The sequence below is a fragment of the Heloderma suspectum genome, chromosome 14 (genome assembly GCF_057233095.1).
Source record: "Heloderma suspectum isolate Gila_16-S chromosome 14, 16-S_ref, whole genome shotgun sequence".
NCBI lineage: Eukaryota > Metazoa > Chordata > Lepidosauria > Squamata > Helodermatidae > Heloderma > Heloderma suspectum.
The window spans coordinates 11,148,908-11,173,444 of NC_139471.1; the positions used below are offsets into that span (position 1 = coordinate 11,148,908).

Below are 24,537 nucleotides of genomic sequence, written 5' to 3' on the forward strand. Positions count from 1 at the left end.
GCATGTTCTCCCGCTCTGCCTCTCTGAAATCCTGCCTGGGCTCGCATTCATTTCCACAGAGCTTGAGTAGGAGAAATGACCTGGAGGGTTGTGTCCCACGTGAATTAGTAAGATGGGAGGAAACTCTTTCAGCTTTTTGTCTCAGGCCTGCACCAGCACTTGCCCGAGGAGAGAGGAAGGCAGCCAGCTGGGTCTGGGAGCGGCCCATCCCTTTAATTACCCACAATGCCCTGCTGCAGAATTGTCCCAGGGCATTCTGGGAAATGAAAATGGCATTTCCAAGCCCTGTGCAGTCCATGCACCCCAAATGATTACCCAGAAAGCAACAGGTGAGTGCCAAACAGGCCTGGATTCAGTACTGGGCAAGCATAGGACCCGGCAGCCAGAGATTGCTCTACATGGGGCAGTGACCCCCAGCCTGTTCCCCACTCACTGGTGGGAGAGAGATTCCCCCCACAGCAAGGTACATTTGTTCCACTGCTTCCAGGTGTCAAGTGCGGTCTGTCTTCCTTTCTCTCCCCCCGCCCTTTCTTTCTTCCTTCCTTATTTTTTAAAGACATGTTATAGTTGGGGGAAGGGGGAGTATTTGGCCAGGCACGTACATAGTTACAGATGCTCAATTTAGTCTTTTTCACCTTTTTAAAAATGCATTACCTATTTGCTGCAACAAAATGGTGTTGGTTCCCAAATAAACATGCATAGCATCAGGGCAGCAGAAGCAAACTCTCACTTTTTTCCCATTGTCATGATGGTGCCATGATTGAAGGGAGTTTAAAATGCAAAACTGCACATGATCAGAGTTGTTGTTGTTGTTGTTGTTACTGACTGACAAATTGGGGGTTTGTGCGGGGTTACTGAAATGCAAGAGTGTCGAACCTTAGGCCTGCGAGCCAAATCCAGCCCGCCTGGGATTCCAATCTGGTCTAACCACGGGAGGCTGGTGGCTCTGATGTCTGTGGGGTGGTGAATCCGCTCTGGACTTCAGCTGGAACCAGTCAGAACTCTAAAACAGGTATCCAAGTTGCAAGGGTGGTGACTCCAACTTCAGTGGGGCTGTGAATCCATTCTGGGTTTCAGTCAGAAGCAGTCAGAACCTTAAAGAGCTGTCCGAGGTCCTGAGCCTACTTTGGGGGTAGAGTTCAGCAGCTTGGAGGGCTCCTTTAGAGTTCTGACTGGTTCTGACTGAAACCCGGAAAGGATTCACCACGCCACTGACATCCGAGCCACCAGTCCCGACTGGCTTCAACACTTCGGCTCTAATGTATCAGGAATGTAGAAGCAGTTATAAACGATGGAATGGGGCTGGGGGGAGTTCTTTGTGTTCCATAACTGAATAAATACACATGGCCATTTAAAGCACGCACGCACACAGGCCCCATAAGATCATTAAGTCCAGGGTCTAAAATTATCTAGTTGCACCATTGTCCAGACTGGAGGAACAAGAGCCCCCCGAGAGGTAACAGAGGAAGGTGGTGACTCAGCTGCTAGGGCCGTGTTGACAAACGTGCTGGGCTGGGCAGAGAGCGCGGCCTCATTGTCCTGGCTGAGACGCCAGACATCTAGAGGAAGGTCACTAAATAATAGGTGGTTTGGGGCTTCCAAATGGTGACTCAGAATCTTGGCTTGGCCTGAGCAGGGTGGGGGCCCTTTGGAAGAGCCTCGCCCAACATTGCAGGGTTTCTTTGCATATTTAAAATAATTAAAATCTCTTCCCAGGGACTCAATTGATTTGAGAACAAGAACGAGCTGCCTTAGACGCTTGCTTGCTGATGCCCAGGCCTGGTTATATAAAAGAAAGACTCTGGGCTATGAGCATGTGCAGAGTGCAATCTCCTTTACACCGCGGCATGGTGGGAAATTTAAATCCAACACTGGGAAACCTTGGGTGGGTACTGGGGGCCCTTTAAAAAAACATCCCAGTGCCCCAATCAGCACCAGTAGGCTGAATCAGTGTCCCTTTTGGGGTGATGCAATTCCTCTTTTTTAGTGATGTGTTTCCTCTTTTTTTGGTGATTTATAAGTGGTGCCCCGCCTGCAGTACTTGCAGGACTTAGGAGGCGGTGGCAGCCCTGCCACCGAAGTGTTATTAAAGGCACAGCTACAGGGCGCAGTTCAAAAGTTGGCAATCCTAGCTAAGCTGCATTGGGCCCTTGAACAAATTATATCTAGCCACAGATAGGGGGGGGGGTCATCCCCTTAATTTAATCAGTTAACAGCACAATCCTATTTGCACAATCCTACTCAGAGGTAAGCCCCATTGTGTTCAATGGATCTTACTCTCAGGCACGTATGCATAGGACTGCAGTGTAAGTGTGCATGTATGTTTTAATCACTCCTTGATTTCATTAAATTTGAATATTCCTAAAGGCTTCATTTAGACCTGCTTTTATCCAAGATCACTTGCATTTTAATGCACAAAAGCCAGCACTCATGGTTAAAAAATTAACTCCTTGTTAAACTTTAATTTCCTTGTTCAACTATTTTCAGACATGGCATACTCTGGTCTCCTGAAATGCCTTACAAACCCAGAGAAATTAGTAGCAGCTAGATAATTTTAGACCGCAGATATAACTGTCTTAGGGGCTGCGGTGGCTTAGTGGTTAAGACGCTGAACTGCAGACCGGAAGGATGGCAGGACAGCAGTTCGAGACCCGAGTGCCGCGTGACAGAGTGAGCTCCCGTCTTCAGTCCCAGCTCCTGCCAACCTAGCAGTTGGAAAGCAAGAAATTGCAAGCAGATAAATAGGCACCACTTCGGCGGGAATGGTAACAGCGTTCCATGCACCTCGGTGTTCAGTCATGCCGGCCACATGACCACGGAAGCGTCTTCGGACAGCGCTGGCTCTTCAGCTTAGAAATGGAGATGAGCACCACACCCTAGAGTCGGACACGACTGGTTGGGGACACCTTTACTTTATAACTGTCTTATGGGTCATCCCTGCTGCCCCTGCTTCAATGACCATGTACTTTATTTATTTATTACATTTCTATACTGCCCAGTAGCCAAAGCTCTCTGGCGGTTCCCAAAAATTAAAACCAAGTACAGCAAAAAAATGATGCTCTGACTTGGATTCCTGCATTGAGCAGGGGGTTGGACTCGATGGCCTTGTAGGCCCCTTCCAACCCTACTATTCTATGATTCGGTGCTTCTATGAAAACAATATAAAATATAAAAGCATTAAAACTGCAGTATAAAAGCACAACTAGCATGAAACCTAGCAGCAATGCAGAGATTTAAAATACAGTAACACCTTTAAAACAGCAAAGCTAAAAGACTAGAATGTTAAAATGCTAAAATGTCCAGGAAAATAAAAAGGTCTTCACCAGGCACTGGAAAGAATACAACATAGGTGCCAGGCGAACCTCTCTAGGGAACTCATTTCTCAACTGGGGTGCCACAGCAGAAAAGTCTCTGTTCCTTGTAGTCACCCGCCTCTCTTCTTTTGGCAGGGACTCCCGGAGAAGGACCCCTGAAGATGATCTTAGGGTCCAGGCAGGTACATTACTTTCATTGTGAAGCACACACCTAACATTTCTTTTCTCCCCCCAAATTTGACCCTCCTGGGTTCTCAATCCAGGGGCGTGGGCACACCCTTCCCTCTGACCACCAATTGTTTGGTGTTTTCCCAATTTCTGTGCAGTTTTTTCCCCATTCTAAAAGGTTCCAATGCCTCTCCTAAGGCTTAAGGCACAATCCTATCCATGTTTAGACAGAAAAAAAAATCCTACAGTTCCTAGCACAGCTGGCTGAGGCATGCTGGGAGTTGTAGGACTTTTTTCTGTCTAAACATACATAGGATTGTGCCCTTAGTTACTAATAGCCAGGGCTTTCAGCTAAAATATGATGGCAATTGGGGGTTTTGAGCCCTGCCCTTTTTGCCTTTGGCTCCCCCCTCCCCCCCACCCTTCTCCAAAGTTGGGCTGAAAGGGGTTCAACATCCCTGCAAAAAACCCTGTTGGCTTTCCAACCCAGTTTTTAAAAGGAAAGAAGCACTCTGAGCATGTCTTTTAAACCCACTTACACATAGCACCATCGCGACTCCAGGAATAAAATGGGGTTTGTTTCAGCTGCCCTGGCGCTTAACACATTTCCTTAGGAAAGACTTTTTTTGAACATACTTTTTGATACAGATGTTTATGTTATCTATTTCATGTATAATACTATATTTACATTGTTTTTTCACATTTATATTATTTCTGTTTAAGCACTAATCGTTTTCACGAAAAGATAAATCAGCAAAAATTAAAAATGACTAAGGGAGCAATCCTATGGCCACTAGTCAGCGGCTAGACAGCCATAGGATATGAAGATTTCCAGGAACCAACCTCAGAGCCCATGCTCCAAGGTCAGTTCCCAGAAAACCGACCATCCCCCCTTCCCGTGCTGCCTCGCAGGCAGCTCTGAACAGCCCCACACTCCGCACTTGGAAGAGGAGTGTGGAGTGGCAAAAACGAGGCATTCCAGCGGGTGTTCCGGGGTGCGGAAGGCGGAAATGTCAGTGTACGACACATCCTATGTGTCGTCCGGCAGCCTCCTCCTCCGCTCTGCCTTCCCGCAACTAGACAGCTGAAATCAGCTGCCTAGCCACAAATGCAGGGTGGCTGAAGCGTGGAGGGGACGATCCCCTCCATGCTTCTCCTGCCCTGCATTGGATAGGCGGTCGGCTCTGAGTTTGGAGGCAGCTGCCTATCCCCCACAGGATTGCGCCCTAAGTGTGTTTCAATATTGTTGCATTATTAGATTAATATACTTAGACCAGCTTTCAGCTGTGCGCTAATCGCATGTGCATACTTAGGAATAAACACCCATTTTGTGGTGCAAAAGGTTAATATGTGTATCTTAAGTTCTGAGTGGTCATTTCAAGGGCGCCTGAGCTGTCGACCCCCCAGACTTTGACTCTGGGGTCCAGCCCTAACAACACCACTGGTTTGAAGTTCCGAGATGACATCAGTGTTACAAGCATGTTGAGCATCGCCCCATCCTCCAATCTTAAGCATGTTTACTTGGAAGGAAGTCCCCTAGGACCCATGTAAACATGGGTCTGACCAGGCTGCAAACTTAGGTAGGCTTACTTGGGAGCAACATGAGTAAACCTGCTTCTGAGTAAACATGCACACAGTCGGACAACAGATTTGTCTGCCAGTTGAACAGAAGCCAACAGACTTGCGGCAGCTGGCCGCTCCACAGTTCAGCTGCCATTCCGCTAGCTAGAACTCAAGATAAGGTTGTCAACTTTTCAACCTTGCCCCGGCTGCTGTGCATTTAAACAGCAGCTGGATCTGCAGAAGTAATTCTTATTTCTGTGCTAATAAGAAGGAAGAGGAGGGAAGGTGTTCTTCCACTCTTGTCCTGCTTGTGGGTTTCCCATGGGGAGCTGGTTGCCCGCTGTGTGAGCAGAATGCTGGACTAGATGGACCCTTGGTCTGATCCTGCTTCAGGGCTCTTCTGATGTTCTTATGTAAATGTATTGAGTATGTTTATTATTTTATTTTATTTATTTCATTTCTGTACCACCCAATAGCCGAAGCTCTCTGGGCGGTTCACAAAAATTAATAGGTGCATGTTTAGAAATAGCAGCTACAATTTAAATAGAAATAGAATACATCTCACCATACTGGAGGAGGCTGAACAGGTGACCTGCGTACACCAGCGGCTGGGGAACATGGGCGGGAGGGTGCTGTTGCGCTCCTGCCCTGCGTGTGGGTTCCTGGTCGACAGCTGGTTGTCCACTGCCTGAACAGAGTGCTGGCCTAGATGGACCCTTGGCCTGATCCAGCAGGGCTCTTCTTAGGCTCTTGTGGCCTTAAGGGAAGCAGTGGCTTCCGCGATTGGGCAGCGTAGAAATGTAATATATACATACATAATGAGTGCCGGTCAAGATGCTGTTGAAAGCACGGGGGCGGGCCGGGGAGTTTTCTCTGGTCAGCTGGCAGCCCTGTGCCGCGGCCAAAAACCGGCCCCAGGCCAGGAGCAGATTCCGTGCCTGACCGGGGAAGGGGTTAAGCTCCGCAACAGGTTGAGGCCCCGCTCCGGGGCGCTGCCCGGGTGCATTCTCCGGCCTCTTCCAGCAGAGGGTTGCGTGAGGCAGGCGCCGGGGAGGCCGTGAATGGGCTCATTGAAGAGGAGCTGAGCTGACTTCGCAGCCCCCGCGCACAAGTGTGGTCCCTCCCTCGCTCGCTCGCTCTCCACTTCGGGCTGAGACGGAGAGAAGCGCCGCACGGGCCGGGGCCTCCTCTCTGCAAGGCCCCCTCCCCGGCCTCCCTGCCAGCGCCTCCAGCATGTCCCTGATGCTCAGCAATACGTATCAAGGTAGGTCAACGCACCGGCGGAGCGGCGCAGCTGGGTCAGTTGAAACTCGGCCCTGAATAGTCTGGAGGGATACGGACGCGCGCTCGCACACCGCCCTGGCTGTGGCTGGGATTCCTGCGTGGAGCAGAGGGCTGGACTCGATGGCCTCACAGGCCCCTTCCATCCCCACGACTCCGGGATTCTGATGTGCATTGCTGCGCTCCCCTCCCAGATGGGGACAGCCAGCCCTGCCCTGTGGCCCGCCCCCACCCCCTCATCCCAGGGCTTGTGGGGCCCCCAGCATCTGCCCCCAAGCACCCCTGCCCAGCAAACAGCTGACACCTGCTCCCTGGCATGCACGCAGGCTCCACATCCCCCCTTTTCCGGGTGTTCACCACTCTCTCTTTCTGCAGGGGGGAAAGCCTACGGATTGCTAAAAGCCAAGCAGGAAGGGAGGCTGGAGGAAATCAACAAGGTGGGTTCGACTGGTGCCTTCTTATTTATTTCATTTCTATGCCGCCCAATAGCCGAAGCTCTCTGGGCGGTTCACAAAAATTAAAACCAAACAACACACAGTAAAACAATTTAAAATATATAGAACGTTAAAACCACAATGTAACAATACAGCCACAATAATTCTTTTCTTTTCCATCTCTGCTGATGAGATTGTTTGATTTGATGGCTTTTCTTTTTCGATCCTCTCTGCCCTATGGTACTCAGAGCAACTTATAACAGTTGGGTTATTTATTTATTTAATTAATTTCATTTCTATACCGCCCAATAGCCGAAGGTCTCTGGGCGGTTTTATTTTTTACATTTCCTAAATGTTCATATTACTGTCCCCTCAGGGGGAGGTCACGATCCCTTCCCCAATTCGGCACATTCCAGACGTTTTTGACTACAACCTCCAGTAAGCATGGGGTGATGGGAGTTGTAGTGCAATGCATCCACAGGTTGCCAGGCTGGGAAGGCTAGTCCTGAATGCAATAAAATGGTTGGGGGGGCGAGGGGGATAAAAGACGGCAAATGAAATGAAAGTAACGTAGCAAACATAACACTGATTTGAAAAACAACAACAATATGAAATAATATCCATACTGCACCCTAAATAATCAGTTCAAAATGCCATCCAAAGCAGTGGTGAAGTTGGGTGGTTTTCAACTCTGGACTTAAGAATTTTATTGGGGAAAGGTTGAAGCTCTTTAGATCAGGGGTGCAGAACCTCTTTGAGTCTGAGGGCTAAATTCCATTTCAAAGAAGATCTCAGGGGCCGTATTCCAGTGATGGGTGGATATTTTTAAAAATGGTGGTTGAGGGGAAAGGGGTGTGGCCATGGGAAGGGGTGGGGCTTTCTGGGGAACTCAGGTGACACCCAGGAGGCTGGGTTGGGTCCACAGGCCTGTGTTTCTGCACCCCTGTAAGAAAGCTGTTTCATTGTAGGCAACTTAGTGTCTGTCGGTGGGGTTGGAAATTTTCACATGGGGGAGATGGTTCCTCTGGAGCTCTGTCTGGGAATTAGTAGATGGAACTTCACCTCCAGGCCCTGGAATGCTCCCTGCATCCATTAGGAGCACCCCCGTTCAACGGTTGTGGCTGGCAAAGGTGCAAGAACTCAATCCCAGGTGCGGGGATGCTGCGGATGATAGTGTCTCTCTGGACCATCTGCCCAGGACATGGCAGATAGATCTTCAGGCCAACCCAAGCCCATGGCTCATTTACCACACAAAGGTTCCTGCCCCGAGGAGTTTACAGTCCAGAGAGGGAGCGAAAGATGCACAGGAGCAAGGGTAACAAGAGAGGAATGGGCACACAGATGCCTTGTGCTGCTACGGCTTGGATCTGTTTTTGGGGGCGCAAGGATTGAAGCTGTGGGGCTCACGGCAGGGGTGTAGGGAGAGTTTTGAGGAGGGGTTGAAAGGGAGAAGGAACGAGAGGTGTGACACAGAGACCGCACAACAGTGGAAGCTGGTGGCTCCGATGTCAGTGGAGCAATGCGTCCGCTCCGGGTTTCAGTCAGGACCAGTCAGGACTCTGAAGGAGCTCTCCAAGGTGCACCTGGTTCGGACTGAAACCCGGAGCGGATTCACCCCCCCACACTGACATCGGAGCCACCAGCCTCCACTGCTACGCAGGTGTTCTGGGGCAGAGTTGCAGGCGTAAAGGGCAGCAGCAAGGGAGAAGGGGAGCGAGTCTGGAAAATGCTTAACACCCTGCGTTGTGGAGGGAGCGGAGGGGAGGGGCAGGAGCAAAGTCATGAAAGGGACCGGCCGATGGTTAAAATATGCTCACGATTGGAGGGGTGTGTACGCGTGTGCCTGTGCATTTAAAAAAGACTTTATGAACTATCGCATCTTTCATACACTGCCTCCAAACGTTGGTGGTGGTTTAGAATGACAGGCACCATCATCTTCATTTCTCTCTCTCTCTCTCTCTCTCTCTCTCTGTCTTAGAAACTTAGTGCTGTACCGAAATAGAAGCGCCTGCCAGTCATGATGGGTATTTGCAAAAAACATCAGAAGGGGAAAAAATCCAAAAGTGCCTCTGAGTATGGACTGTAGCAACAATTTATTTATTCTGCAGATCTCTAAAACACTTGTGGACTATAAAAATACTTATTATGCAGATCTCTAAAATGCTCAGTGGGTCTCGAGACTGGGTCTGTTTCTTGGGAGCGATTGATCTCTTAGTCAAGCCTGCTCCTGTTGGAATCTGTCTGTTCTATCCGTTGATAGATATCCCCTGTTCTATCTAGTCAGCAGCTCGGCAGCCATAGGATAGATCAGTTCCTGGGAACCGACCTCAGAGCCCGCGCTCTGAGGTCAGTTCCCGGAGAACTCACACACACACACACACCCCGCTTGGAGGCAGCGCGGAACGGCCCCGCACTCCACGCTCAGAAGAGCGGCACGGAGTGGCATAAAAGGGGCGTTCCCGGGGGCAGGGTGGGCGGAAATGCTGGTACGACACATCCAACGTGTCATCCAGCCACCACCGGCACCACTCCGCCTTCCCGTGGCTAGACAGCCTAAATCGGCTGTCTAGCCACAAATGCAGGGCAGGAGAAGCACGGAGGAGACAATCCCCTCCACGCTTCTCCTGCCTAGCATTGGATAGGCAGTTGCGTCCCAGTTCGGAGGCAGCCGCCGATCCCCATAGGATTGCACCCTAAATTGTGTTTATGTGGAGCATGGGTGAAATGGGGGGAGCAATTATAATCATCGACTTCCGCATCCTGCATTTCGAGTGTTCAAAGTGCTTTGCATGCATCCTCAGTAGTCCTTACAACGACCCTGGAAGGCGGGCCAGTATTATCATCCCCATACTGCAGAAGGAGAGTTGAGGATGAGAATAAGCGCATGGCTTCCATAAAGCCTCCTAGTCAGTTGGTGTGATTAAAAACTTCCCCGCTTACTCTTCTACAGCCCAGTCCTATATTCCTGCCTGCTTGCTAAGGTCATCTTTGGAGGCTGTTCTCTGGGTGTCGCCACCCACAACGGTACACTGGGCGGCTACCAGGGAAGAGCCTTCTCTGTAGTGGCCCCTCCTCTGAGGAGTGGAGATCCACCTGGCATCTTCACTGTAGATGTTTAGACGCCAGATCGATACTGTCCTCTTCCAACCGGCCTTTATTCTTTAATCTGTCACTTTGATTATTAACTTTACTGCTGGCTCTCTAATCTTTTTTAATATTCGTGATGTTTTCATATTTTGATATTTTAATGGTCGTAGTTATTGTCTGGGTTGTTATTGTTGTTTTTGTTGTTGTTGTTTTGCTCTTGGTTTGGTTTGGTTTTGATTGTAAAATGCCCCAAGGACATAAACCGGGTGGGCAGCATATAAATTTGATGGATGGATGTTTACTCAAGAAAGAAAGCCCCATGGCTTCACTGGATCTTACAGCCTTGCAGCCTCACTAATAAATAGTTATTAGTGCATAGTTAAACTATGGAATACGCTACCACAGGATGTAGTGACGGCCACCAATTTGGATGGCTTTGAAAGGGGGTTGGACAAATTCCTGGAGGAGAAGGCAGTCCATGGCTACTAGGCTTGATGGCTGTGTGCTACCTCCAGTACCAGAGGCAGTGAGCCCATGTACACCAGTTGCTGGGGAACATGGGCGGGAGGGTGCTGTTGCACTCGTGTCCTGCTTGTCGGTTCCTGGTTGACAGCTGGTTGGCCACTGTGTGAACAGAATGCTGGAGTAGATGGACCCTTGGTCTGATCTGGCATGGCGTTTCTTATGTTCTTAAGTTCTAATGTAGTTAATTTATTCCTGATTAACTATTACAGTTACCACCTTTTTTTTTGCTAGCCCTGCTCCCCTGCTTTATTCGCAGCAACCCCAGCACGGCGAAATGTAGCAAGGTGAAGCTTTCCCTATATAATGAACATTCAGCAGGTGGAATTTTCCCTATCAGCTGCATCTACTTAGTTTCTACTGTTAAAAAGTTGTGAAGGCTTCTTACCGCTTAGAATACATAAACTGCCGACTGGAACGTGGCCAGAGGAATGCTGGCGGTCCTCACTCCTGTGGGAGTGGAAGGTTATGATTTAGTGTAGGTGGATCTGGGTGGAGACTACAGTCCCCGTTTGACCCAAGAACCTTGGAGCTTGTTCAGGATTCTTACTCCCCATGTGATTTAAAGTGTATAATGCCAGGTGACTTCTCTTGGAGACAGTGGGAAACGCTTTCAGTCTCTCCTGGGTTCTGTTCTTTGCAGTCCACAGTTGCTGGCAAAATCTCAGGGCTGATGCAATTAAAAGCAGATTTCAAAATCCCCCCCCCTTTAATTCTAAAGGTGCAGCACCTTTAATTTGGGTGTCAACCCCCTCCAGGAGTGGAAAAACCTGCTTTCAAATCTCTGAATGTTATCTGCATCTCCATCCCACCCATTTATGGGAGGGGGGTGAATGAAAGAGATTCAGATGTAGCGCTCTTATGATTTCTGGGATGTCTCTCGGGTGATTTCTGGACGTTTTGCTCTTTGCCTCTCACAAAGGCATGAAGATAATGATTTACAGCTCTAGGGCGACTGGTTTAAACTGAGTAATGGGGGGGGGTTATTGCCAAAGGAAAGTATTGGCTGGTGGCCAGCAGCCATGCTGGCTCAGCCTGATGGGAATTGGAGTCAGAAACATCTGGCCACCAAGTTGGGGAAAGCTGTGTCACATGGTGTTTCTTTCCTCTGCCCGTTGAGAAATCCAGCAGTGTTACTCCAGGCTCCATTGGTGGAGGCCACTCAAGGTACAAAGCGTGGGTCACGTTCCTTCAAGCTTCACCCTCCCCTGCCGTGGGGAAACAGAGGACGTGCAGCCTTTTCAACTGCTGGCTGTGACGCTCTTTGCCCAAGTACTGATCGACGCATGTCGTGCTCCAGGAGCTGATAGGGACGCTGATGGGGCCTACCTCATGTCCCCACACCTCCCCAGAAGAAGGGCAGAGAAGTGTGAAGCCATGGGGCTTGAAGGCCTTCAGAGAACAGCTGCCAGACGTGTGGGGAGACACAATCTATTTGCATCGTGCGCTTGAGCTGTAGTGGGAGTCTGAGAGGAAGACATGAAGTGCTTGCTTCGCGTCCAACAGAGCTTCCTGGAGGGCTCAGGAGATGGGAAGTCCTTGCTCTCGCTCCAGCAACAGCTCGACCAGCAGGCTGTTGGTGTGGTCAAGCAGGCCCTCAATGCTTCATATGAGGTGGACCAGAAGTCCCAGGAGGCCAAAGCAAAGGAGCCAGCTGAGTTTTCCCAAGGGGAACGGCAGAATGAGTCAGCCCCCCAGAAGAGGAGAATGACTGGGGTTAACCCCCGCTCCCTTGAGAGAAAGTGGGATCAACTGGCTGGACCAGCTTGCTTTCAGTCTGAGAGGGGGCAGGGGGAAGAGGACGCAGCCTTCCTCCACTTACTGGTGACACCCCCAGGGGTGAGATTCAGGTATCATCAAGAACAAAGTTGGGCTTGAGTCTAGGTGGTAAAGGGGGAAAGAGACAGGCAGGCCTTGAGCACACCTGCCCACGCTCTTTACCCATCCTGGGGAAGCACTGGGATCTTCAACCCTCCCAAAGCATGGTAATTGGGACCGTTTTTATTTATTATCTATTTAAATTACTTTTATCCTGCTTCTCGGCCAAAAGGGCTTACAAACGATCGGTTAAGCAAGGTGGTCCCTGCCTCGCAGGCTTACAGTCTAAAAAGACATGGCACGCAAGGAGAGAGGGATGGGGAGGGAAGAGGAAAAATGAAGTCATCTTTTAGCAGGACTGGTGGAATTCCCCTGCTTCCTAAGAACATAAGAAGAGCTCTGCTGGATCAGACCATGGGTCCATCCCATCCGGCACTGTGTTCACACAGTGGCCCACCAGCTGCCAACCAGGAACCCACAAGCAGGACACGAGTGCAACAGCACCCTCCCACCCGTGTTCCCCAGCAGCTGGTGTACAGAGGCTCACTGCCTCTGGTACTGGAGGTAACACAGGGCCATCAGGACTAGTAGCCATCGATAGCCTTTTCCTCCAGGAATTTGTCCAACCCTCTTTCTAAAGCCATCCAAATTGGTGGCCATCACTACATCCTGTGGTAGCGAATTCCATAGTTTGACTCTGCGCAGTGCGAAGACGTCCTTTTATCTGTCCTGAATCTCCCACCAATCAGCTTCATGGGAAGACCCCAAGTTCCTACCTCATCTCCCTCTGTTACACTGGGTGACTAGTTCTCTCTCTCTCTCTCTCTTTCTGCCTCTCTCTCTCTCTCTCTCTCTCTCTCTCTCTCTCTCTCTCTCATTGCTGAGTGGAGATCTGAACCCCGGGTCTCCCCAGTACTGACACTCTAGACTCTATTATGTTCTATCACTTATCACCATTTATTCTATACAAACCACAAACTTAATTCTACAAAAGTGGATTGCTATGCAGCCAAAAAGAAAAAAAAGAAAAAGCCCAACAGGGAGGAAGGAACCCCAGTATTTGCAAAAATACAAATAAGCTTTAGATGTTGCTTTTCTTTCCTGGAAGAGATCCTGTGTCTCTAACAGCTGCCTGCCAGGCAAAAATTCAACCTATACTCCTTTCCTCACACATGGTACTTCAAGGCCTCTTGTATCCCTCCCTCTTCCTGTCTGCAGCTTCCTACCCTTCTTATCACCCCACACAACTTTAATCATCCTCCATTCTAAGACTTAAGCACAGACTTCCTGCTCCTGGCTAGTTCGTGGAGATAAAGGTGCAGGGAGAGAACAGAGGGGTTGAAGAGGCTGCAGGATTTGTAAATTCTTGTCTAATCTTATTGTGCAATACTAGATCAAACTTTCCCAGGTTCCTACAACCTGCTGTTTTGAGACCGGGAGGGTACAGCTCTAAAATAACTTCCAGCCACTTCTGGTTCTGTAAATGGTGGCACTTGATGATAAAAGTTAAAAACGAAAGATAAAAAATAAACAATAGAAGAAGGAGAGATAAAGATAGATTAGATAGATTAGATAGATTAGATTAGATAGATTAGATTAGATAGATTAGATTAGATAGATTAGATTAGATAGATTAGATTAGATAGATTAGATAAGATTAGATTAGATTAGATAGATAAGATAAAATAGATTAGATTAGATTAGATAAAATAGATTACATGATAGATTACATGATAGATTACATGATAGATTACATGATAGATTACATGATGGATTAGATGGATTAGATTAGATGGATTAGATTAGATGGATTAGATTAGATGGATTAGATTAGATGGATTGGATGGACGGACGGACGGACGGACGGACACGAAACAAAAATCTTTTCAAGCTAGAGTTGGGCAGAAGGTAGACCAGGAGGCCAAAGCAGATTCTTGGGTGATTTGCAGTAGATCAGCCTTCTCCAAGCTGTTGCCCTCCAGATGTTTTTTGACTGCAACTCTCATCAGCCTGGCCAATGGCTAGGAATTCTGGGAGTTGTACTTTGAAACATTGGGAGGGCACCAGTTTCAGGGATGCTGCAGCAGATCATCAAGGGTTTCTGATTTTTAACCCTAACAACCAAAAACAGGTTCTCTTTCTGCCCCCATCCCGCTTTCATATGAATCCGCTGAAACAAAGAAAGTTTGTAGCTGGGGGTGGTGTGGGGAGGGGTTGGTGGTGAAAGGACTGTGAGCTTGATTTTGGTACTGAAGATAAATTCCCACGCTGAGCTGTTCGATGTTCCTTAATGCTTAGTGCATGTCCAATCACCCAAGGTTATTAGAATATAAGACATAAGAAGAGCCCTGCTGGATCAGACCAAGGGTCCATCTAATCCAGCGTTCTGTTCACACAGTGGCCAGCCAGCTGCCCACAGGAAACCCAGAAGCAGGACATGAGTGCAACAGCACCCTCCTGCCCATGTTCCCCAGGAACTGGTGTACATAGGCATGCTGCCTCTGACACTAGAGGTAGCATAGAGCCTGTTTTGCACCTGGCTCCCATGGGTGAACCTTAAGGTAGGACGGACATTTCTGAATCACCCCAAAAAGGGGCAATGCATCACCACAAAAGAGGGCAGCAGTTTGCATAAAATTTGCTAATTTATACGTATACATTTTCCTATTTATTTATGTATTATTTATTTATTTATACATATACAGTTTATGCATGCTAATTTATACGGACAGATGCAGATTTGCAAATAATTGTATTGGGCTAGATTCAGGGTCTGTCTCCTGCAAAAGGAAGGGACCTTCTGTGAGAGAAACAGCTCTGCTTGCAGAACGTCCCTCTGCCTGATTTGGGGGCAATGCTCCCTCCCCTCTCCTGCCCACACTACAGCTCACCCTATTCAGCAGGGAGCATTTCTACACAAGGTGTGGGTCCTTTACACAATGACATCGACTTCCGGGGCACCTCCTGCACTTTCTGACCTTTATCACTCTTTTTAAAAGATCCGAGATAACCCGATAAGGAACGTTAATCCGATATATCGGCCATGTGAATTTGCGCAGTTCTGCTGTAACCGCAGCAACATCTAGTGACTGTAAAATGAAACACATAGAAGTTGCTGAGAAAGAATGTCTGAGATTTGAAGCACGTGTCCTCCCGTGTAAAGGAGCCGATCTTAATCCCGCAAAGAACCCAGAAGCAAAAGCCCCAGTAAGGATGTGGGATTTTAGCCTTGTGTGGTGACACCCAGGGTCTCCTGATTCTGTGGGATGCATTTTCAAGGAGCTGGACGGGCTGCCGTGAGAAGGAGGGGGAGGGAAAGTCCATTTCCGCCAGTGCAGTTGATCCACCATTAATCCAAGCTGACAATTTAAATAGAAATACAGCACATCTCACCATTGTGTGGAAGGCTGTGACCAGGCAATCTGTGTGCCTTGCCTATTCAGTCTGATGCTCAGTTGCTAACTGTGGATGGGGCAACAGGTCTTATGCTGGAGGGGGTTATCTTTCATCCGTATTTGGACAGGACAGCCCTTCAAATAGAGGAGTGTCCTGAGTCACCCAACCCCAGGGTTCTCATTAAAAAAACACACTCCTAAAAACAAAATAGATCTGCCCCTCCTTCTCACCACCATTGTTGTCTGGGCCAGGTAAACAAGCAGGTTGCAGTGGTGAACAGGAGGAGCAACTCCAGGGAGTTCTTGTCAGTGGGCCCCTGCTGGGGTGTGGGCCGTCAGCACATGCCCGACCACAGCTACCCTTGACGCCAGCCCAGCTTAAACCTCTGTAGCTTCAGAGACACAAAACAACATGAGGTATCTTCTGACCACTATCTCTTATCATGGGTAGCTGTACAAGGAGGGAGTGTTTGTTTTTTCAAAACCTGACCTGAATGCTTTTCACGAGTTCAAGAGGCATTTGTAAGAGCTCCCAGAAAGCCAAAGATTCCAGTCGAGCAAGGGCAACTGGGCCCAAGGCACAGCTTCTGTGCTTGCAGCTGAGGCAAATTGTATGTATGTATGTATGTATGTATGTATTTCTATACTGCCCAATAGCCGAAGCTCTCTGGGCAGTTCACAAAAATTAAAACCACAAAGTGCAGCATAAAACAATATACAATATAAACGCTTAAAACCACAATATAACAGTATGACCAGAATAAAACCTAGCAGCAATGCCGAGTTTTAAAATACAGATTTAAAACACCAAAGCTACAAGACTAGGAAACTAAAATGCTAAAATACTGGGAGAATAAAAAGGTCTTCACCTGGCCCCAGAAGGAGAACAATGTAGGCGCCAGGCAAACCTCTCTAGAGAGCTCATTCCACAACTGGGGGGGGGCACAGCAGAAAAGGCCCTCCAAATGCAGATGTTGACCCTGGCTGTTCATCCATGTTCCGTTTTGCTCACTAGATGCACCTGGTGATCTGGAGAAAGGGAACGTATCTCCAAGTGGGGCTTCTAGTTGTAAAGGAGGAATTGTGCATGACAAGAGCGAGACTGAGGCAAAAGTGTGCCTAGCAGGGGCGTTACCATTCCTGGGCGCACAAGGCCTGGCCCTGACTCTATTTCCCAGGGGCCCGGATCTATTCTACAAAGCTCTGAGTGTCCACTGATGCCAACAGAAGGGTTTGTTTCCCGTTGGCTTAATTGCCATGCATGAGGCGATTGTAGCTACAGAGGGAAAGGTTAACACTCCAGTTTGCACATCCTGCTACACTGTCCCCCCCTCAAGCCTTCCCTTCCATGGCAATTACACTTAGAAAATGTGGTTTGGGGTGATCTAGGCAGGGTGCAAATTAACTGAAGTATGTATTTGATTTGGGATGATTCGGATGAGAAATTAACCAGCTGGCTTTGCCTCCCGTGCAATTAATATAAATCCTAGTAATTATTTCTACCGTTGTGTATATAGATATAAATTAGCATGTGCAGATTTTATGCAGATTTGTGTCCTATGGGCCTGGGACCCTGCATCTTTCAAATTCCTAGGAACAACCCTGGGGCCCAGCTTTGACACATGCTCCCTAAAATGTCTGGTTGACCCTGGCTCACCACTCTCCTCTTTTATTTTTTGAAGGTCGCTTACTTAAATGTGGTTAATCTGAGTTGCTAACCCCATTCTGCCGGTTTCCCTTCCCCAGGTCTCCAGAAGCTAAATCTCTTGAGTGTGCATGGTGGGGTAGGGGAGACACGTATCTTGACTTGAGTGCACATGCTTGCCAATGCACAGCCAGCCACTCTGTATGCCACAGTTAGTGAGGTGGAACTAGGGATGGACAGACTGCATGAAATCTGCTCCCTCCGTGTTTGACAGATTGTCAGGCGCCTTTTGTTCCGTCGTCCGCCCACAGGCAAATTCCAAACTCTTTTCGTCATGCGGAAAATTCTGCAAATAATTCCGTAAGAGGGTTCGCAACAATCAACATGATTTACTTTAGTGCCTAACATCTAGCGCATTGTCCCCCATTCCATTCAACTTTTCCTCGCATATGTTTACCAGTCTCAGCAGAAACTTGCATATTTTCCTACACATAAATATGCGTAGATTTCAGGAGAGTTAAAAAAAAGAATTCGGAAGTCCACGGACTCCACGCAGCCTACGGGGGGCGCTCCATGGCAGATTCTGCAGGCCGGATTCTCAGATTCTTATTCCTAGAAATCTGAGCTCATTTCAGCGCATCTGAAATTTCTCCAGCATCCCTAGGTTAAACTGTTTTTGAATTTTGCACTGTTATGAGACTCTCTTTTTTTCCAGCATCCCTTTAACCAGTGAAAGGAGGAGAATCTCCTTAGCTTTTAAATCCGGGGGTGACAGTCTATTAACACAGCAGTAAATGAGGCTGTTGCAGCAGCATGAGGAGGTCCCTTTCTCCCTCTGTGGGTGTCAAACGGCTGTCAAACCTCTGAGTATCTTTCTCACCGGTTGCCCCTACAACCTTGCCCTTGGAATAGAGGAGGACGAGCTGTTTGTTTTCCGCTTTTGCTTTCTTATTATTATCTTGCCAGCTGTGTGATGGCTCAAACCTGATCCGGCCCCAAAGCCTCCGAAATTGCTGCGGCATAGTTGACATACCAGCCTCGTTTGGGATGGCACGGCAAGGTCGCCCCCTTGGGAGCCAGCCTGGACCTTATATGGAAGAGCCGAAACTTTTCTCAGACTTTCCCAAGGCTGGGCTGGCCGCAGCGCAGGGTTGCCTGTCATCTCCTCCCAGCTGCTGACCCTGCTCTGAGTTCTGGCAGCAGATGGAGATGCCGAACTGGGCAGCCCTCTCTCTCATCCCCATACACGCCTTGTCCTATCTGGGTGCCTAAAACCAGAGCCCCAGACATGGGATTGTCGCTTGGCATTAATTAACAAGAGCCAGTGTGGTGTAGTGGTGAGAGTGTTGGACTGGGAGCTGGGAGATCTGGGTTCTAGTCCCCACTCGGCCATGGAAGCTCACTGGGTGACTTTGGGCCAGTCGCAGACTCTCAGCCCAACCTACCTCACAGGGTTGTTGTTGTGAGGATAAAATGGAGAGGAGGAGGATTATGTATGCTGCCTTGGATTCCTTGCAAGAGGGAAAAAGGTGAGATATAAATGCAATGAATAAATGGGGACTGGAGGATCTGTTCTGAGTCCTGCTTTTCCCCCAGGCCAGATCCCATCGCTCGGTCCTAGGAGAGTGCCTGCTTTGCGGGCAAATGTCCCAAATTCAGTCCCCAGCATTGCCAGTTAAAACGGGCGTGTTGAACCTCCTTCAGCCACATTCCATTTCGGAGAAGCTCTCGGGGGCCACATTCCAGTGGTGGGCAGGCACAAAAACATCAGAAATACCAGCCTGTTGTGACGTCAGGCTGTTCCGGCCAGCAACTGAGCCTTAGGAGAAGCATTTCAACCTTCTAGAGCAGAGGAAAAACTGCACAAAAGCCAGGAAAACACCAAACGATTGGTGGTTGGGGGAAAGTCAGGTGGGGCCATCTGGGGAAATCTAGGTGGGCGAGATCTGCCCCCCCCCCGGGCGTGAGGTTCTGCACTCCTGAGTTAAACTGATCCAAAGCAGCAGGGCTTGGAAGGACTGATATGGGAATACAGTATCCTGTTAGCTGGGCGTCATCCATTGGAGATTTCTTGTTCCTCAGGCAGAGAGGAGGACAAACCCAGAGCCAAATGGAGAGCAGATGCTGGCGATTTCTGCAATGTGGAATCTGGCCGTGGTGCTGGCGGAGGAACCGGAGCCGTTAGCCGTTAAATTCCGTCAGGCTCCTGAGGGCGAGGCAGATGCAGGAAATGAAAAACAAGGCTCTCTGGCAGGCAGCTGGATGCAGAGGTGGCTGGGTGAGGGTTGGGGCACATGCCGTGACACACTGGCTTCTTCTTTGCCCACCCATGCCCACGAGGCCCTCGGAATTTGGAGCATGCCACTGGATTAGAACCGCGGATGCTCTGATGTTGTGCCTTATATACTGTTGTTGGGAAAACCCATTTCCACACACACGCAACCCTGTGAGGATGGCAGCTAAGCTCAGAGGGGACGGGGAAGTCTGAGCGGGGGCGACAGATGACTTCAGCATACGAGCAAAGGGCTGGATGCGCCCAAGCTCGGAAGCTAAGCAGGGTCGGGCCTGGTTAGTACTTGGATGGGAGACCACCTGGGACTGCCGAGTGCTGCAGGCTTCCTGCACTGAGCAGGGGGGTGAGCTCAATGGTCTTGTAGGCCCCTTCCAACACTACTGTTCTATGATTCTGCGATCCCTGCTAATTAAAAAAAAGTGAGCTGTCGGCTTGCACTCCTGGTTCCAGTCTCAGACAAGGCACGCGCTAGGCAAGCGTGTTTCTCTCCGCTTCAGAGACACTGCCCTTGGGAGGATAACTCAGACTGGCCTACTTTGCAGGGTCGTTGCTAAGATTACAGAAAGGGCTAACTTGATGTTGTGCTCAAACGTCTTAGAAGCCTGGTGTGATGTTTTGTCTTGTTTGAAGGTTTTGTTTCTTGGGGAAACTTCAGGATGACGGAGTGGTGGTGGATTCAGAGGGGGAAAGCCAGGCAGGGTTAGCTTTTCCCTCCCTCTGCTTCCCCACTCAGTAGCTCCCCTCCCAGCCACTTCTCCCCATTGCAGAGATCAAAACTAGCTCATAGGTGGTCTGAGCCCCCCTGCCTATGGGGCGGAGTGGTGGTGGAAAGCAATTGGGGACCTGTAGATAAGCTACAGGTGAGGAAAGAGTTAAGCAAGCAAGTGCAGAAAGACGCCACCGCTTTTCCAGTTCACAACCCTCCCCCAGGTTGCTTTTCTTTAGTTAACCAAAGCAAAGCAAAACTATGGCACTGCGGCTCTAACATTTTCAGCTGCGCAAAACATACAGCTACACTCGGAACACTCCCACATTACTATATCAAGGTTAAGTCGCACAAATCCACCTGAAGGTTTGTTTCTTCCTTAAATGTCTTCAAGGATGTTTTTTGTTCTCCCCCCACCCCTTCCTCAGGAGTTTCTCTGTGACCCAAAGTTCAGTGATGAAGAGGATTTGGAGGAGAAGCTTGCGGTTTTTAAAGGTACTAAACCACATTGTTCAGAGTAGACCGTAAGGAATAGCTGTTGGAAATTCTGCCTACGGTTCTTTCCTGGTGCATGCATGTGTGCGTGGTACAGCTAGTACCAGAGGTTGGCTGGGGCAGGCAAATTCGAGGGCCAGGAAACTTCTGGGAGGTTTGCTGGGCCAACTGTTCCTCTATTTTGACTTGTTCCTTGCAAGGTTCCCCAAAACTGGAGGAGATGGGAGAGAGAAGGCTAGTAGAGTACCCGGATGATTGCCTCTCTCCACATATGCCAGTCATTACACTTCAGATCTTAAACAGAGGCCTTCCTCTGGATTTCCCCACCTTCTGAGGTATCCTGTGCAACTCCTGGGAAAAAGGGCCTTCTCGGTGGTGGCACTCCCATTCTGTTTTATTTTCCTAGCGCTTTTAATTCAATCAGATCTGTTTGAATTCAGATGGGTTTTTAATACAGCTGCTAGTGGTTTTACTCTTTTTAGCAAATAGCCATATCTTAAAAAAAAAAAGTGTTTTGTTGTTGTGAAATGTTGCAAACCACTCTGGTTTGTTGGTTTCTTTGTTTGGAGAGTGGAGTATAAATCCCTGAAGATGATGATGCTAGGTCATCATGGCTGGGCACCAGCTGTGACTCACACCCAGGCGGGGGCCCAACACTGGCACAATCTTCTAAAACGCTGGGTGCACATAGGGCCAGTGTCAAGGGAAGGTGTAGCTCAACAGCTGAAATTAGAAGAACCCTGCTGGATCAGACCAAGGTCCATCTAGTCCAGCATTGTGTTCATACAGCGGCCAGCCAGCTGCCCATGGGAAACCCACAAGCAGGACAGGAGTGCAACAGCACCCTCCCGCCCCTGTTCCCCAGCAACTGGTGTACACAGGCATACTGCCTCTGATACTGGAGGTGGCATAGAGCCATCAGGACTAGTAGCCATCAATAGCCTTCTCCTCCATGAATTTATCCAATCCCTTTTTAAAGCTACCCAAATTGGTGGCCATCACTACGTCTTGTGGAAGTGAGTTCCATAGTTTAACTCCGTGCTGTGTGAAGAAGTCCTTCCTTTGATCTGTCCTGAATCTCCCACTGTGCAGCTTCATGGGAGGACCCCCTTGGCTTCTGGTATTATGAGAGGGAGAAAAATGTCTCCCTGTCCACTTTCTCTCACACCAAGCACCTCTATCATGTCTTACTTTTACTTGCCTTGTTTCCTAAGCTAAACAATCCCAGCTGTTTGTTTGTTTGTTTATTGCATTTATATCCCGCCTTTTTTCCTCTTGCAAGGAACCCAAGGTGGCTTACATTATCCTCCTCCTCTCCATTTTATCCTCGCAACAACAACCCTGTGAGGTAGGTTGGGCTGAGAGTCTGTGGCTGGCCCAAAGTCACCCAGTGAGCTTCCATGGCCGAGGGGGGACTGGAACCCGGATCTCCCAGCCCAACACTCTCATCGCTACACCACGCTGGCTCTCCTCACAGGGGAGTTGCTTCAGCCCCTCCATCATTTTAGCTGCCCTTTTCTGCCCTTTTTCCAGCTCCACAATATCTTTGTTTAGGTGTGGCGACCAGAGCTGTGCACAGTTTTCCCAGTGTGGTCGCACCATAGATTTGTATACGGGGAGTATGGTCTTGGCAGTTTTGTTTTTGATGCCTTTCCTAATTATGCCTAAGATGGAATTTGCCTTTTTCACAGCAGCAGCTGCACACTGAGTCAGAGGACAGAGAGGCCCCTTTTTAAAGCCTTCCCAAAGTTCACAAACCCTCTCTCCTCCTCCCCTTCCCCCAGCTGATTAAGAGGGCCCGTGGGCAGTTCCTTCTTGAGGGGATGCTGGCTGACCATGCTGGCTGACAATGATGGGACTTGTAGTCCAACACTTCTGGAGGGAAGCTGCCGTAAGAGCTGGTCATGCCTTGGGGTCCCGCTTTGCACAGCTCCAAACGCAGACAGCTCCACTCGGAAGAGCTGGCTTCAGTGGCAACTTCTCCAGCTGGATGCTGCAGTAGTCCTGTAAAAATTGTCCTTGGCCGTTGCCTCGAGGTGTGGGCAAGGATCATAAATGTTTGGGACAGGCTTCAGGACTTTCTCCACTTACTTCTTTTTGACACGGAAATTACCGAGAAACAGATGTGAGATGGGTTTTGGCATCCCTGTTTCCTTTGCCTGGGGACACACAAATCGGTTTCTGTTTAGGGTTTAGTCTAAGGTGGGGATGGCGGTTCAGATTGACCCAGTTTTTCCTGCCCCAGGGTCCAGTGGATTCTGCAAGAACCACAAGATGAGATCCATATGGACATGTTTCCCCAGAAATTTAGGACCTGAATTGTCACATAACAGACCCTGGCGCTTATCATCCCTTTCACAAGCTCGGTTTTTGAGCTTTGCCAAAAACTCATCCGAATGGACGGTGACCCTGCTAAAGGCTGACAGCGCCTCCTTGATAACATTGTGGAACTAGAGCTGAGAGCTTCTGAGCATGTGCAGAGTTTCTTTTGCCTCTGGGAAAGTCCTTTTGTAATTAAAGAAGGGAAGCCCTAAAAGCAAAATACTCCTGAGCATGTGCAGAGTGTCTTACCCCCCCAAAAAGGGATTGCCTCCCTAACTCACTAGGGACTGTCTGGATGTGCTGGTGGACTTGGGTAAAGACTCTGCAGAACATCTGTCAAACTCCCCCCCCCAATATGCCATCGTCACCTTTCAGAGGATCAGGGCCATGAGTAGCATAATCACATTTTTGTATACCAACTTTGCACACCTCCTATTCCAGATCTGTCGTTGTGAGGGCAGTATCATCATCTTCATATAAACCTATTTTATGATGGCGAACTGCTTTGGGAGCCATTACGGCTGAGAAACGTGGTCTACAGATGTTGTAAAATGAAAATAAATAGGGCCCACTGGCAGAAAAGCAGGATCAGAGGCGAGCCGCCTGTCTCTCCTGCCACATGGGGAATTTATTGAGCTGAAATACGCATGACACGTTTTGGCAATAATGCCAAGTGGCCCATCCCTGCTTTGGGAACCCAGCCTTCAAGGGTGACTGCAAAAATATGCTAACAGTTGCAGAATGCAATTCTTATTGCTACCAACATTAGGATATTCGTTAAAAATCCATACCTTTGCTCATTTATTTTTATTTATTTATTATTTTATTTACAATATTTATATACTGCTCCAGATTAAAAGATTTCAGAGCAGTGAACAGCAAAGATAAAAGAATAAAACACTAGGTTAAAACAGTGAAAACATTTAAAAAGAGACAAGTTCCAGTAAGGCCGAATTTAATAAACCAGGGCTGGTCACTCAAGGGAGGCCTCTCAAAATAACAATGCCTTCAGGAGGCACCGGAAGGAACACAACATTGGCACCTGCCTGACCGCTAAAGGCAGGGAATTCCACAGGAAGGGGGCCACCACACTGAAGGCTGTTTTCCTGGTGGAGTCCAAACAGGCCATGGGTTGGAGAATGAGATTGCATCAGAATCTACTGAGGAAATCCTAGGCATATCTACTCAGAAGTAAGTCCCATTGAGTTTAATGGGACTTACTCTCAAGTAAGTGTGTATAAGATTCCAGCCTAACAGGGTTGTGTATCATAGATTACTATCTCGTTAGAAAAATCAGTAGATTGCATGAGACTTTTTTTAAAGGATTAGTTGATATGATGTTAAAATTATCTACTTATTAAAAATGGGGGCATGCTCCACCATCAATTTATTAATTTAGGAAAAATATAAATGTTATTATACTTTTTTTGACATTCTTAATTATGTCAATTATTAATAATAATTACAAATAATTACAATTATTAATAATTACAG

The 24,537-nt window shown here is 48.5% G+C and overlaps 1 protein-coding gene across 1 annotated transcript in view; it reads left to right on the forward strand.

The window, feature by feature from the left end:
• Positions 1–6,081: 6,081 nt before the first annotated feature.
• The window catches only part of AIF1L (allograft inflammatory factor 1 like), a 39,336-nt gene continuing 20,880 nt past the window's right edge, over positions 6,082–24,537 (forward strand). Inside the window, exons 1-3 of the mRNA XM_084820599.1 lie at positions 6,082–6,309; positions 6,702–6,763; positions 20,655–20,721. Of these exons, the coding sequence (XP_084676725.1) occupies positions 6,279–6,309; positions 6,702–6,763; positions 20,655–20,721 (160 nt within the window). The 5' untranslated portion in view covers positions 6,082–6,278. The remainder of the gene's footprint in view (positions 6,310–6,701; positions 6,764–20,654; positions 20,722–24,537) is intronic.